At 39.4% G+C, this 16931-nt stretch overlaps 1 protein-coding gene across 5 annotated transcripts in view; it reads left to right on the top strand.

Annotated features, from left to right (window-relative positions):
- The window catches only part of LCLAT1 (lysocardiolipin acyltransferase 1), a 103573-nt gene extending 87859 nt beyond the window's left edge, over positions 1–15714 (top strand). For 4 of the 5 annotated variants that reach the window (XM_044437850.1, XM_044437931.1, XM_044437761.1 and 1 more), the window contains one exon: positions 13251–15714. In XM_044437850.1, the coding sequence (XP_044293785.1) occupies positions 13251–13726 (476 nt within the window). In that variant the 3' untranslated portion in view covers positions 13727–15714. The remainder of the gene's footprint in view (positions 1–13250) is intronic. The other variant, XM_044438119.1, reaches the window with a different exon arrangement.
- The last annotated feature ends 1217 nt before the right edge of the window (positions 15715–16931 follow it).

Below are 16931 nucleotides of genomic sequence, written 5' to 3'. Positions count from 1 at the left end.
AAAAACACAGCTCTTCAGCCTTGTTAGAAAGTAGCAAAGGTCACTGGTTTACCATGCGGCGTTAGATTTTGTACTTTAGCTGCAGAAAATCAGGTGAACATAATGAAAGGAGTTCCTAAAATGGAATTCAAGGGAGGTAAAAACATCCCTCTCAAAGGGGGGATCCTACTTTTTCCCTTTAAAATTGTCCTATAATTTATTTTGTTAGAAAAGTGAAGAAAGGTGGATGCCAGAAATCGCCAAGTAACTTAGCAAGAGTTACCAGACTAACCTGTTAATTTTATGAATTTGGAAATCTTGAGTTGATTACAGGCCAGTTGTAAAGTACATGCATGTACAATGCCTTTCACAACCATACCACTTGACTTTTCCCATAATTTTATTGGGTTACAACATGGATTCAAGTAGATTGAACTGCCATTGTTACTGCTTCATGTACACAAGATAATTAACACCATGAATGTGCAAAATAAGTTTATTGCAGCAAAAAGTTAATTTGGATTGTCTTGTGGAATATTGCATATAGAAAAGAAAAAGTCTTTTTTACAGAAATGGTGGGCTTGAAAGGAAAAGTCCAACATAAAGCGTCACTTACTGAGTTGTATAAAAATATAGTTAAGTAAACAGGGTACTTACACCTTTGACAATTCTCTTGGGATGAAGATTTACCAAATGTGCAATTCTGGAATAATGCAGGTTGGTAGAACTCACATAGGGGAGCTTTGACAACTGGTCCTAATTGAGAAGCAAGCATTTCCACTCATTTCAGGCCTTCCACTTAGAAAAACCTCTGTTTTTGCAATGGAATTTATGTGCAAATTTCTACTAAGAAAGTAAATTAAACTAATTTAAATTATGCTATAGAAAAATAAATGCCTGCTGTATTTATTTGCATGGGAAATGATGTTTTAATAATGTATGCATAGTTTCAGCATGCTTTTAAGTTTATTATATTTAGTTTAACAGTATGCAATATATATTTATTGACCATTTTACGCTGTTTTTTGAACAAATTTTAACTTTGCTTTAATAAAGCAGTAGGTGAATGGGAATTTGTTTAAAGCATTTTCTTACTACTACCACAACAATGTCATCACTATTAGTATCAGTATTACTATTTTAGACCAAATCAACAGATTCTACAGACCATACATGTGATCGAGAACTGAATGTGGCAATATTTTTTCACTGGAATATTTTAGTGGTGTATTGCTTGCTGTAAGTACAAAACTTTCAAAAAGTTGATTTTAGCAACCTTGAAACAATTGTCCCTAAAACTAGAAAGCAGCCCCCATACCTGTCTAGGCCACTTCTTGGACTTTGTTTCAGTGATGTTTGTTGCATGAACAGTGTGCTCTTGAGTTGCAAACTCATGTAAGTTTTGCAGAAGTTGGGGAGGATTTTGTGTGAATCAAGGTGCAGACTTGTGTAAGCTAAGACTTTTGTAAGCTGGGGTTCAGAGTATATGGCTCGGGAGGCCCCTTCTGACTCGCTTTCTTTCTTAGGTTTCTAAGTTTAGACTGAAAAAAGGCATAAAACTCCCAGCATGCCCCAACCAGTGTAGTTTGTGCTTACCTCTCTTAGACTCTGATACTACACTGATCACATAGCCAAAACATTTGGTTGAACAGTGGAATTTATGTATGTTTTGATTTTTGTAAAAGTAAGACATTGGTACCTTCACGGAATTCAGTGTGTACCTTAGTAGGATTGTAGTGCAGGAACAGGCACGGTATCACTCTGTGGCTGCCAAGTGTCTGCTACATGTTCATAGTAGAATCAACTTAAAATTTACTTCCATTTTCACCTTGTATTACCTATATATGCCAGTCCAACTCATGCTGCATACATTCAAAAACATCAGTGAATATGGGTTCTCTGAGGACAGCTTCTGTGTTTAATGCCAGTGAATACTTCAAGCAGCCCATTGTACATTCAAGGGAATGGATCAGTTGCCAGTTGTGTGTACACTAGAGCCCTCTGAACTGGCTATGGGCAACTTCCCTGATGCTCAGTAGCAAATAGTGATTACTCTGATCATGTGTCATACATTTTTTAAATGTGATTTATGGGCCTGAGAGGGAACAGGTTTGCATAATTGGGGGAAATGTGCAATTGCTAAGTCCGTTAGCTGCATTACACAAACAGGGTAATAAAGAGCAGTGAGTCAGTTCTGCCTGGTCATCCTGAGAAGATGAAAATAACTTGTTATTCCATTCTTTTGTCCTTCCTCTTCTCCACTTTTCATATGTTGTGTGCATTTTATTTATAGCTCAGTTGCTTTGTAATTCATAGAATAGAATAGTACTTTGGAGCCTGGGAAGGAAAACATAACTATGAAGGCTAAAATGCAGCTGCCAGGTTGGCACTTGGATAAATTCAACCTTTTAGAAAGCTGCACAGCAGCTGGCTTTGTCCTGTTAGCCATATCTTTCATCCTTCCTTGCTCTTTGTTGTATTCTTTCTTAATACATGAAATACATCCTTCAAGCAAAGTCTGCATTTTAACCAGTTGGCATTACATGAACTTGTCAGTGAACAACAGGGAGCACCGCTGAGGCTTTTCTGCACAAGTGAAGAGTGCTGCAAATGCATGTTACTGATCCAGTACACAATAATCTTGCCAGGCCTCATCCAGTGCCATTATTGCAAAGAGAGGAAGAATAACTGGGCTGCTGTTTGCTGCTTTTTAAAGAATGTGGATAGTTAGTGTCAACACAGGAGAAAAAGCATACAATGCCGCTAAAGCATTTTAAAAAGAGAATTCTAGATGTTCATGAAACAGCAAGCTCTGTAAAAAGGGAGAAGGATTTTAAATGTAAGAAGACATCCTGGATAGTGTGTAATAATCCTGGATGAGCCTGCTATGCTGATTGCTGTACAGGGGTGCCTGTGGGGGCAGCAACCCTGATGCACTTAACGCAAACTTGTTCCACTCAACAAAGACTATAGCAGTGTTTGTGGGTGCTAAAAGAGATGTAGATGGAGCATAACAAATAAAGTTAAGATAAGCAGTTGGCGAATCCAACTCTTTTTTACTTGGGAATGAGCACTGAGTGCAGTGGAGACTTCTAAGTAAATATGCGTGGGCTTGGAATGCCGCGTGTTTAAAGAAAACTTTTCAGAGAGAGTTTGACTAATCTGGTAAGGTTTACAAACCTGTGGGCAAGAGTTGGTATAGGCATATTTCCTATATAGCAAGTTTAGGAAGTAATTTGGGTCGTGTTGAACTGTCTGCTGCTGTGATTCAGTACAGTATTCCAGATTGTTATTATATACCAGTTGTATGCCTTCTTTCTGTGTAGAAGTGGACAGGATTGTATTGAAAACGTCTTAAATGCACTATGAAATTCCATAGCACATCTAGATTCTTCCTCTTCTCTAAAGTTACATCATCTTATTGGCAGTTAGAATTTGTTCTGACAGGATGACAGGTGTATGGTACCACCTCATTCATCTGCATGATCAGTGAGACACCCAAACCCTTTAAATAAACATCCAATTAAGTAGTCAATAGTGCCATTTTCTGATGAGATTCATTAACATAGCCTGCCAGGGAAGACACATCATTACATCAGATACTTAAATTTATCTGGCAACTAGAGTGTTCATACTACGGAATCATTAAAGTCAGCTGGAATGATTGTGAAAAATAGACTTTTAATGCCTTAGAAATAAAGCATAGCTCGACCAGAAGATGAAAGTGAGCAAGAAACCTAAGAATTGGCTTCACTCAGTTATTTTTAATGATACATTCTAAATATTTATGTTACTACTAAAATCTTATTTGGAGTGTGAGTGCCCCTTTATCCATCTGTATGTGTTTTTTTTCTTCCAGACATGCATTTCTTAGGCTACAATCCTGTATTCACTTATCTAGGAAGCTTAAGTGCACGCTTAAAGAACTGTGGGTTCAAGATCCCTCAGTACAATTTCAGATGATTTCCTCCTCCTCCTCCCCACCTGCACAACACAACCTGCACTATTCAGGAGGGCTCCCAAACCTGCTGGAGAGGATTTTGGGAGGATTCAGGAAGAATAAGAGAAGAGGAAGCATGGTTAAGTTAGCTACCTGCCACTCACACAAGCGTAGCATACAGTCTGATGTCAGTATTTCCTAAGCGTCCTTCATGTGGTTTAGGACTCTTTTGCATATTTAAGTATGCACATGAGGAAGTATGTCAGGTCAGTCAGATGTAAACTGGGAAGTGGTACTTAGAATAACCATTTTCAGGGAAGGAATTGCTCACTGCATTTTGTTTATCCATATGATAAATGGATAAATGCCTCATGGCCTTGCTGAAACTAGCTTTCAAAAAGATGGTTTTTTTTACATCACAAAAAGTCTGAATGCTAAGCAAGGAGATCTGTGATAGTTAATGAAGTAACAGAGGGTGAAATTGGTGAAGCTGGACTGTTTAATTGGTTGAGTGTTTATTTCTTTTCTGTTTTTAATTTGTTCATTTAATGCCATGTTTTAATTAATATTTTTATTCTGTATTTTATTGTTAGCTGTCTTAAGCAACGCTTTTGGCAGAAAGGCTAGGTTTCAGTTAATTGTTATTAAGCTGTGCAGTTGAGATGCCGTTGATACTTTGGCTACATTCCACAAAGTTATCAGGTATGAGCACAGGAAGACCTGAGTGACTAAAATGGCCATCCACAGAAAGAGCAGCAGATTTCTACAGAAGGTAATTGCATAATAGACTTCAGTTACACATATGGGATATGACATGGTGGCCTGAAGAATAGAAAATTGAGGCATTTGTACCTTTTATGCCTGGTAAGGCTGCTGTACTTAATAGGGTTGCTGTCATCAGGTGAAAGTGCAAAACTTCAGTCAGGTGCCCAAACAGTAGCAAGAATAACGGCAATTAAAATTGGAGCATTACTTTGCTTTAGTTAAAAGGCTGATAATACCTGTGTGGCTTAAATGAAATAGACTATTAATGTTAGAACTCAACAGTCAATATACTGATTGCAATCCTATGCATATTTATGCAGAATAAGCCCCTCAGTGGGGCTTGTTCCCGTTTAAATGAATATAGGATTAAAGCTTAAGAATGACAGGTGTATTACTGATCCAGTATGTTTACAGATGCAAAGGGAATTCTGAAGAACATATGTTTGCTTTTGAATTCAGATCCTTACTGGCAAAATACCCTTCATGTAACTGGGCTACAATTGAATTTCCTCCTGATTAGAAGTTGGATATAGCCCAAAACATGTTGGGCATTTTAGTATAATTTCTGCAGTAAGACTGCCTTTTCACTTAATTATTGACCTTTGATTTTCTGTTCCATGTTGCTTGAATGCAACTCTCTTGTTGGGCTAACTTGTTAGTGTCAGGAAATTATAATAAATTAATTTATCTAGAGTTCTTATTCGTTTCGGCAAAGGGGAATAGCCAAACTTGTGATCTGTTTTCAAGACCTTGAATATACTGGATTAAACCTCACTAAGTGTGGGTGGGGCCAATAGGTGCACTGTATCCATACACCACCCCAGCCTCCTCCTCTCCTCTTCTTCACCACATCATTTAAATGACAAAAAGCCATCAAGGCAAAATACTGGGCACAAGATCCAGGGCAGCAGAAGTTGGGCTTTGCCTTGGATGCATATAAGCCTCCATAATTAGAGACTTGCACATATCAAGGGCAGAAAACATAGGCCATGCCTTCTATGATTCTTGGAATTGCCTCTTGCTGACCTGACCTAAAAGCAATTAAATTTGCATTGTAATTGCAAAGAGAAAGATGTCTCTTGTAGATCCTGAAATATGAGCAATTTTAAAGTTTCTAAAGAAATCTTAATAGAAATGAGCCAGACAATAATCTTTCTGGCTGTTTTCCTGCTTAGTAGTTTCTAAGTAGCTGAAGCTATTGCACTTTTTACTGCTTCATCTTTATTAGGAATCTTGTGCATGAGTTCATATTACTGTTTCATATTTGTTTTCTGAGGTACTCTGTTAAATGAAGTTAGAAAAACGCTGCTATTCCTAAACAGAATGAGAATTCTTCTTAGGACATTAACAGTACAATCCTGTACAGGTCTGCTCAGAGTGGAAATTCCCACTGAGTTCAGTGGGACTTACTCCTAAGTGTGGTACTCAGAATGCAGCTTAAAAATTATTTGGACAGGTGTAACCATCAGGGTTGAAATTGGGGCCTGAATAAGAATTGAATAGCCTGTTGTTCAATCACATGGATTACTTGCCCCATAATAATTGACTGTAATGTTTTTGCAGGGGTGTCTGCAGTCACATAGGGAATCAGATGAAGAGACAGGTATTACCATTTTTCCATAGGAGATCAGACATGTGGCATAAGCAAGGGCATAACTTTGCTTTAGTGCATGCCTGGATGCTACGCATAACCACAGAAAGGCTGGGTTAACACAGCATGACAAGTCTGTGCTGTTTCCATGGCACACAGATTTTTGCCTGAACTTCGCATCAAACAGTCATGTGGTTTCCTGGGCAATGCTGTTTCCATGAAGCCCACCCCATCGTCCTGCTCTCATTTTCCCGGCAGCCCCCACAAGTAAAATCTCTTTCTTTACCCTCTTGCCCCCTGTTGTCCTCAGCAGCCTCATCCTGATTGATGCACTGAAGTTTTGATGCAGGTTCTTCCCCCCACCCACTGAGTGTATCTGCATCTCTGCAATGCTGCCCAGCCGCTCCAGTTCCCAAAGGAATTTTTATTAAATAAACACTTTTCCTATGATTTCCCCCTTCTTCCTCCATGCAAGTAAACAGAGAGATGGGCACATCACTCAGCCAGTAAGAATAAAGGGAATGATGACACATGCGTTGTTATGACGCTGAAGGTAACAGAATGGGTGGCTGAGTGGCCACTTCAGCAATCGCTCTTTCCACAGCAATCTGCCAATTCTATACCAACAATGGTAAATGGAGATCCCTGAGTCCAGCTGTCTGGAGAAGCCACTGTGCACCATACAAGCCTTAGAACAGATCATTGATTCTCTCATTGGTTTTGGGAAGTCAAAGTTACCATGCAGAAATGGCACAACTGTGTCCAGGTGGCATGACAGACCAACAGCAGTAACAAATTTGGCCAGTTTCAGGTGACAAACTTGTGTTCTTGTTAGGGAAGAATTTCTAACTGATTTCACACACATGCAAATTAATTTCATCAACCTAGTGGAGTTCAAATGAAGGCAGTCAGGGCTCCATTCTCTGTATGTGTAGCTGCTGGCAAGGTCCTGTGAAAACAAATGAGAGCTTCTTGTGCTACTGGAATTAGATTTTAGGGTGCCAGTCACCCCCCCTTCCCTCCATGAACAGTTGATAATGGCTTTTTCCTTTGAACTTCATGGCCTAACTTAACAGCTACTTGGCTGTAGAATTACAGGTGCTTACAGTCACAGATGAGCCATGCATAGATATTTTAGTTAGAAACCTACAATATTTATTTGCTTTTTACTTGTTAATACTTCCCTTTAGGCAAAGGTCCCTGGACAGTTCAGATCAGGGTAGCCTCACTCATTTTACTTCATTAGGCAGGAATTCACATCTTAAGGTTTTACATTAGGCTTTAAAAATAAAAACAAAACAAAAAAATCAATTGAAGGAAAAGATTAACTTGTCTAGACTGATACAAGGGACCAGAAAGAAACAAAATACCACTTGTCACCTCAACTAAATCTGTTCCCTTGCATGCTTAAGTATATTTGTGGAAAAGATATGGCTTCGTGGAAGATTAACTGGAAAAGTCAGTGAGATTTCATAGGTAGGTTTGTCCTTGTTTGTTTCCAGAGAGGTTTAAGTCATGGGTTAAGCCATTTGCTAGCTAGGTATGGAAGAAGCAACCTTGGATAATTTGAAATCAAAAGTTCCTTCTATCTGCCTTACAGAAGTTTCTGATTTAGGGGGGATTTCCTTAACTAATGCATTTAAAAAATTCAAAAGACCTTGACACATGATAGTTTAGCCTTTCCCATGTTCATACTTGTAATGGAAAAACTTGCAGAGAACATTTAGACCCTATTAGTTAGGTACTATGCTTCTGACTGCTTAGTTCTCTGACAGGAAAAGGAATGCTCCTTTCATCGGTGCTTAAATAAATCAGCTGAAGTTTCCTATCTCTGAATAGCAAAATGACCAGAATTTTTAAAAAAAGAATCCTTCTAAGCTGCTATGTTACGTTGTTTTGAAATATGCACGACCTACATAATAGATACATTTAGACGCATGTAATCCTTTTCAATATTAGGGAAAAAAGAGTTTTTCTATGTTGATACCACAAGGTCAGCAGAGAGGGTAGGGTGGCTTGGAAGCTATTAACAGCCAGAAGATCAAGTTGATACACGCAGAAATCAAATACATGTGCACGAAAGATTGTGTTTTTGTAGTAGATTCACTTTTGCCATGAAATGCTAAGGATGTTTACTCAGAAATGTTCAGTGGGGTTTATTCTGAAGTAAATTTGCAAAATGCAACCTCAAAGAACTTCACTAAGAACAAACTAAGTGATCTTTTTAGATGGTCCTTGTTTTATACCTTCTAGTATCTTTTAAAGCTATAGTTTTAAAATGCCCCTTTCCCTGATGCTTTTTATCTTGCTCTGAAATGTTGTTAGTGCTGTTTATCTTTGCTTGTTTAAAAGTGGCCTCTCTAGTTTTATTGCGTGTTGTTATCATTTATGTCATGCCAAACATTTCAACTATTGGATGATCTATCAATAAAATAAAGCAATAGAGAAATTCCAGTTCTGTAATTGTTTGGGGGCAGTACTGGTAAGGATGGTCTGCTGTTGCCTATTGCCCACCATGTAGTGTTTACAAGAAGGGTATGTGGAAAGTACACAACATTTGATCACCATCCTTATTGCAGTAGTGTTATGATGAGATGGTAGAGGGACTCTCAGTGCAACTATGAGAAAATTACTGAAGAAAAAAATTGTCTGCAGAATTTTAGAAACAATGACAAAGAACGGAGAAAGCTTACATCTTACAGTGTTGCATCTTACTCATTTCTGGAACAATAACTTACAATAGCTTTCTGAAATAGCTGAATCTCAAATGTCGCAAGTTCAAACAGTTCTCATCATAAATATTTTGATGCAGTCTGTTCTCCCCAGGAGATTTTTCAAAGAAATACACCATAAATTAATGTACTGGCACAGCTTAGTGTAACTGTTACATTCAGGTAATTCAGTGCCTACATTGGATTAGGTATGCTGACTTCATGAAGTATCAAAAGAATGCAGTCTGGTAAGATATTGGACAAGAAAGCAGTGCGTCATGTTAATGTCAGTGTTTGTGCATAAAGTAATTCTGTTAGCTGCTTCTCATGTTCCAAGAAAGCAGCAATAAATGAGTTTAGCATCAACTTTCTGTATTCTCAAGTTGAGTTGCCAACTGACTATCAAATGACAGTCTCATATTTTAGAAATTGTTTGTTTAAATGTGCTTTTGCATGATACTCCTCAAGATGTAAATAGCAAGGCTTTCTCCACCCACCCTAGCCTTCCATCATCCAAAACTATGATGTTGTTACTACAATGCATTTATATTGTACCCAAGACAACATGCAAGGTTCATTTTTTATTTACTTTGGATGCCACCCCACTAGCCATAGGCTCTCTGAGAGGCTTACATCATGATAAAATCTGTATATACAATAAACAATATAATCTACAGCACAACAAACTCCATGATTGCAATGAGGCCAATAACAATGAAAATCCATAAAGAAACTACAAAAACTAAATAAGGCAAGATAGCAATAGAGAGAGCCAGTGAGAGCCAGTGACTGGTCAAAGTCACCCAGTGGTTTTAATGGCAGAATAGGGACCGAAACCCATATCTCCTTAGTCCCAGTCCAGCACTTGAACAACTACACCTACAGGCTTTGCACTGCAGATAGAATTTGCAATGAGCTCTATCAAAAGCATAGAGTGACAGTGCAAAAATAAACAACCAAAGCTGGTTATGTTATGTTATGTTAGTCGCAAAGTCTTATCTGACCCATCATGACCCCACGGACAACATTCCTCTAGGCTCTCCTGCCCTCAACCATCCCCTGGAGTCCACCTAAGCTCACACCGACTGCTTCAGTGACTCCATCTAGCCACCTCATCCCCTGCCATCCCCTTCTTCTTTTGCCATCTATTGTTCCCAGCATTAGGCTCTTCTCCAGGGAGTCCATCCTTCTCATTAGGTGGTCAAAGTATTTGAGTTTCATCTTCAGGATCTGACCTTCTAAAGAGCAGTCAGGGTTGATTTCCTCTAAGACTGGCTGCTTTGATCTCCTTGCAGTCCAAGGGACTCACTGGAGTCTTCTCCACCACAATTCAAAGGCCTCAGTTCTTCAGCGCTCAGCCTTCCTTATGGTCCAACTTTCACAGCCATACAGCACAACTGGAAAAACCATAGCCTTGACTATACGCACTTTTGTTGGCAGGGTGATGTCTCTGCTTTTTAGAATGCTATCTAGATTTGCCATAGCTTTCCTTCCAAGGAACAAGCGTCTTTTAATTTCTTGGCCTGCAGTGCCTGTCTGCGGTGATCTTGGAGCCCAGGAAAATAAAATCTGTCACTACCTCCATTTCTTTCCCACCTATTTGCCAGGAAGTGAGAGGACCAGATGCCATGATCTTAGTTTTCTTAATGTTGCATTTCAAGCCAACTTTTACACTCTCCTCCTTCACCCGCATCAAGAAGCTCTTTAGTTCCTCTTCAATTTCTGCCATGAGAGTGGTATCATCTGCATATCTAAGGTTGTTGATATTACTCCCGGCAATCTTAATTCCAACTGGTGATTCATCTAGGCCCGCCTTTCTCATGATGTGCTCTGCATATACGTTAAATAGGCAGGGCGACAGTATACAGCCTTGCTGAACTCCTTTCTCAATTTTGAACCAATCAGTGGTTCTGTGTCCAGTTCTCACTGTTGCTTCTTGACCCGCATATAGGTTTCTCAAGAGACAAATAAGATGGTCTGGTACTCCCATCTCTTTAAGAACTTGCCACAATTTGTTGTGATCCACACAATCAAAGGCTTTAGCATAGTCAATGATGCAGAAGTCGATGTTTTTCTGGAACTCCCTAGCTTTCTCCATGATCCAGCACATGTTGGCAATTTGCTCTCTTGTTTCTCTGCCTCTTTGAAACCCTATCTGTACTTCTGGTAGTTCTCGCTCCACATACTGCTGGAGCCTAGCCTGTAGGACTTTGAGCATCACTTTGCTAGCATGTGAAATGAGTGCAATGGTGCAGTAGTTTGAACATTCTTTGGCATTGCCCTTCTTTGGGATCGGAATGTAAACCGACCTTTTCCAACCCTGTGGTCACTGTTGAGTTTTCCAAAATTGCTGGCATATATAGTGTAGTACTTTAACAGCATTGTCTTTTGGGATTTTGAAAAGCTCAGCTGGAATACTGTCACCTCCACTAGCTTTGTTGTTGCTCAGACTTCCGAAGGCCCACTTGACTTCACATTCCAGGATGTCTGGTTCGAGGTCAGTGACCACCCCATCGTGGTTATCAGGGACATTAAGACCTTTCTTGTACAGTTCTTCTGTGTAATCGTGCCATCTCTTCTTAATCTCTTCTGCCTCTGTTAGGTCCCTGCCATTTTGGTCCTTTATCATGCCCATCTTTGCATGAAACATTCCCTTCATATCTCCAATTTTCTTGAAGAGATCTCTGGTTCTCCCTATTCTATTGTTTTCTTCTATCTCTTTACACTGTTCATTTAAGAAAGCATTCTTATCAATTCTAGCTATTCTCTGGAATTCTGCATTCAATTGGGTGTATCTTTCCCTTTTCCCCTTGCCTTTTGCTTCCCTTCTTTCCTCAGCTATGTAAAGCTTCCTCAGACAGCCATTTTGTTTTCTTGCATTTCTTTTTCTTTGAGATGGTTTTAGTTGCTGCCTCTTATACCATGTTGCGAACCTCCATCCATAGTTCTTTGGGCACTCTGTCTATCAAATCTAATTTCTTAAATCTATTTGCCACCTCTACTGTATATTTATCAGGAATATGATTTAGGTCATACCTGAGTGGCCTAGTACTTTTCCCTAGTTTCTTCAATTTAAGCCTAAATTTTGCAACGAGAAGCTCATGATCTGAGCCACAGTCAGCTCCTGGTCTAGTTTTTACTGACTGTATAGAGCTTCTTCATCTTTGGCTGCAGAGCACATAGTTAATCTGATTTCTTTGTTGACCATCTGTTGAAGTCCATGTGTAGAGTCATCTCTTGGGTTGTTGGAAAAGAGTTTGCTATGACCAGCATGTTCTCTTGACAAAATTCTGCTTCATTTTGTACTCCAAGGCACTTGCCTGTTATTCTGGTTATCCTTTGGCTTTCTACTTTAGCATTCCTATCTCCCATGATGATAAGGACATCATTTTTGGGTGTTCATTCTAGAAGGTGTTATAGGCCATCATAGAAGCAGTCAACTTCAGCCTCTTCAGTCTCTTGAGCAAAAAATACCAAAATTGAACCAGTTTAGCAAATAGGCCTGAATATATAGCACAAAATTTGGAAAGACACTCCACTTTTCTTATTAGAAAGGTGCACTGTTTTCAGCTTTATCCGTGGTGGAAGGGAACCCTAAAATATTACAAAATGAGTCTTTAGCATGTAATTATAAAAAATACAACTAAAAGCACAGTATCACAAAATGAGTTTGCATTATAATAATGTCTAGCACTCATAATAACTCTGTGGAACTTTCACATTCAGAGGAAGACATGCCTCCAAATACCATTCGGTGGGGAACATTTGTAAGAGTTGGCCATTGCCTTAAGGCCATGGGTGGTGTTGTCATGCTTTCTGGAAGCATCAGAGTGGTCACTTTGGGAAATGGAATGTTTGACTAGACTTCCATTTGGTCTGATCTAACAGGTCTTCTCTTATAAACACGTAAGTTCTTGGCTCATATCACTGCTTTCAAGCTAAATGGCCACATGCATTATTCTCACCTGAAGCTTCCCATATGGCATCTTGAATAATGTGTAGGATATTTACTGAAGTTCTAAAATTAAGTAGATAGAATTTCCAAATCTATTTTATTAAATATGAAAAGGCAAATAGTAAATGCAATATTTAAAAATCTTTGAGCTGCATTCCTGGTTTCATTTAGAGGAGAATGACAACTTCTAATGGGTTTTGTGAATGTTTATGTCATAATAGTTATCTAATCAGTATTATATTCCATGAACTAATATTGCATTGACTGTCATTGACTATATTCAAAGTCTTTTACCTGTTTATTCTCTAGCTAATAACCTCGATGCTGTCCATGACATAACAGTGGCATATCCTCAGAACATTCCTCAAACTGAGAAACATCTTCTCTATGGGAACTTCCCAAAGGAAATTCATTTTCACGTCCACAGATATCCAGTACAGACTCTTCCTGCCTCTCGGGAAGAGCTGCAACGCTGGTGTCAGAAGCGATGGGAGGAAAAGGAAGAAAGGCTGCGTTTGTTCTACGAAGGCAAAAAATACTTTGATGTGACAGGGAGAAGCAAGATTCCACCCTGTAAATCTGAGCTCAGGGTCATGGTTGTTAAGTGTATTTCACTCTTGTACTGGACATTTTTCACACTGGCTGTGTTTGTGCTGCTATACTGGTATAGCTTTGTACGATGGTATTTTGTGACTGTGGTTGTCATTTTTATTGTCCAACAAAAACTGTTTGGTGGGCTTGAATTGATAGAACTTGCATGTCATCAGTTTTTTAGTAAGAAATAACAGAAGTCAAGAGGAGATTAAATTAAAGTGGTTGAGTCTGTGGATGTTTTTCAGGTGTCCTACAGTGTTTTCAAAGTGTGGGAAGATTTGCATGAGAATCATTACTCTTTCTTAGTGCTGTCATTGGCACTATACAGTTACAGTGTAAAAGGAAAATTGTAGGTCCTGTGATTTTTGTATTTTTTGAATGTAACATGAGTGTGTCTCTTGCTCGCAACTAGCATCTGCTATGTTGCTGCAAAACAATTTGCTGATCAATCAAAGTTGAGAGCCATTGAACCTTTTGAATGTGTAGCTCTAAATAGCTGGGCCAATGGTGGAGCTAAAAGTAGTGGGCTATGATTTCTCCACAGCCTTTCCATAAATAAAATGTGAGGTTTCACAGTTCCAGCTTATTTACTGATTCATATTTGCCTCTTTCTAATATTTCCCTCTGCAGAGGAATGATATGTCATCATTAACATCAGCAATTTTTCTGGCATGTGGATGAGAAAACAAAAGTCAGGGCCTTAATATAGGTCTATTCTATTGTGTACAGTTTTGATACGCCTCTTCTCTCCCTGTTGAATTCTTCCAATTTCTACATTTAAATCCTGCTTTAAAACAAATTTGATCAGGGTTTATCACTAAGTAAACATGACAGAAGTTTCTGTGCACAGCTGAATTAGGCATTGTCATCCTCACATATATTAAATTGTCCATAGCATCATACCACATTCAGGTTGCTATGTCTATGTCCTGTGAATAGTTTGTCATATGTTAAGATAAGAGGCAGCTTCAGAACTGGGTTGGCCTGCAACATAATCCCATAGGAAATTGTTCATTAGATAGAGAAATATATCCAACACAAACTTGACAACCAACAAAAATCAGGGAAAAGGGGGCAAGAATCTAACCTGAATGGGGGGTGGGGGGGAAGAAACCTGACTAGGGGAAATTAACTTTTCTCTCATGAAATTGAAAGTGGAAATAACGTTAACACTGGAATTATAACAAACCCTGAGAGCACACTCCTGTTCATGTTTGGACAGAAAAAGGCCCTACAACTCCTAGCATTCGCCAGCCAGCACGGTCAGCTGGGGAATGCTGGGAATTCTAGAATTTTTCCTCTCTAAACCGCTTTAAGATTGTGCCCTAAGCAATTTTTAAGGAATGTTTTCAAATGCAAAATCATATTCATGGATATGTGAACTTCACAATAAAATCCATTCTTGCAGATCTGTTGCCCTCACCTCCTTCCCAGGCACCAGACAGGATATACAGCAAAGCCAATGAGTGAAAGCATGCAGATGAGGTCAGATGTATGCTGTACTTTCATCTCCTCTCTGAAAAAGCTGCTGAATTTTTCCCACAGTGTGTTAGAACTATGATCTGAATGGACTTTCACGATGCTAATGGAGAATGTTGCCCAAAATGCCTGGAGGTGAAGCACTATGTCAGGAAGAAACTTCACTCCCAGTCTCAAGATCCTTTTCAAAATAGGCCTATATTTTTAACAAACATTCTCCTACAGCTTCCTTTTCTAGTTAGTGAACATTTCTAGCTGTGTGTACATGTGCTCTTTCCATTTCTTAGCTTAGTCATTCATCATCATATTTGATTAAGCACTTTTCCCCCAGCACTTATTGGACTTAAGATGAGCTATCACACTGGCTGTGTTTGTCACCAAGTTATTACTACTGACAAAACAGACCAAGGCATTTCTCTTTCCTGCACTGAATATTACTAATACCAGAGCCATAAGCAAGCATGTGAAGTACTCTGTGTTGATCATACTAAACACGTCTAGTTCCATGTCTTTGTTCAATTGCTGTTGCTTCTGCAGTATATTTTTATGGATTCATTTTATAAACCAGTTGTGTTAAAAGATGTTGGGTTACAAGAGGTCTCCAAAATAGCCTTAGTTTTACAACTTTACTGAATGTTAGAATGTTTTATTCAGGAATGAACAACTTACTCTACAGCAACAATAAAGAAGTTAAAAGGCACAATGGTGTTATTTATTGGATTCTTCGGTATAATAGCAAAATGAAAGTTGTTTGTGTTCAGTCAACAGTTTTATCTGCTATTAAGGCTTCCAGCGTCAAAGGATCAAAGATGTTGTGCTACTAGAAGAATAACAATTATGGGAAAGAGGGACATGAGTTCAGTTAATCAAACCAGATATTTTCAAAATGGAACAGGATGTTTTAATATAGCCCAAGGCCAAACCTTTCCAAGTCAGCTCAAGAAGAGATTATTCAAGGACTAATGGGTTGCTGAATGTATTCAGTGACCATCAAAAACTCCATCAGGCCTGGTTTGCCACATGGCACCCTCAGCAACTACCAGAGCCCACTGTTAGAAACACAGAAAGCTGCCTTCTACCATAGAAGAAGGTTCCATCTAGCCCAGTACTGCTGATAGTAACTGGTGGCAGCTCTCCAAAGCTTCAGGCAGGATTCTTTCTCAGCACTGCCTGGAGATGCCATGGCTGAAGCTGGGATCTTCTGCATGCACAGCATGTTGTTCAGCTCTGCCACAGAAGGACAGCGCCTCCCATCCCCACCATTGAAATAATCCTTTGGAGCAGATAAATCTAGGAGATACAACCAGTGTAATTTCCTGCAAAGCACTGTGGGGCATCAGGTGCTGTGAATGACTGCTGCCTGGAAGGATCCATTGATGGAGGAGGCTCCCTGAAACCTGGAGTTGTAATAGGACATCACTCAGCAAAGGTGAGGAGGGTAATCTCATGAGATTATTCCTCCAGAGCACCCCTCTGTTCATGATCAGATGAGCAACTACAACAAATGCCTACTGCTTTGCATCACATTACTATAACAAATAGCCACATTGTGAAGCCTGCTTTGAAATCTGCTCCTTCTTTGAACCCTTGGCCCAAAAGGGCATCCCCAGTCCTATAGCCGAATCATAGCAGAATGGGAGGATCATGGAAGCCATGAATGTTATTGCATTCATTTGTGCTGTCGGGAAGAGAGAGAGGCATTCTGGGATGTTCTCCCCCAGGTGCCAAGCCAAGTTGGCTCAGGGTGTTGTTCACCTTGATTGGGTGAGCACCAGTTGCTCCTCCACACCCAAGCAGCAAAATATCTTAGGCTGCACTTGAGCCAAGATGAAGGAACTTTCCTGTTTTCCCAAGACTAAGGGAGTCCCAAGTCTAGGATCCTATGATCTCAGAGCCAAGACTCCAAAGGCTGAGCAC

The sequence above is a fragment of the Varanus komodoensis genome, unplaced genomic scaffold, assembly GCF_004798865.1.
Source record: "Varanus komodoensis strain SLA01 unplaced genomic scaffold, ASM479886v1 scaffold1, whole genome shotgun sequence".
Lineage (NCBI taxonomy): Eukaryota > Metazoa > Chordata > Lepidosauria > Squamata > Varanidae > Varanus > Varanus komodoensis.
This window is presented reverse-complemented; position numbering and strand designations above follow the sequence as displayed.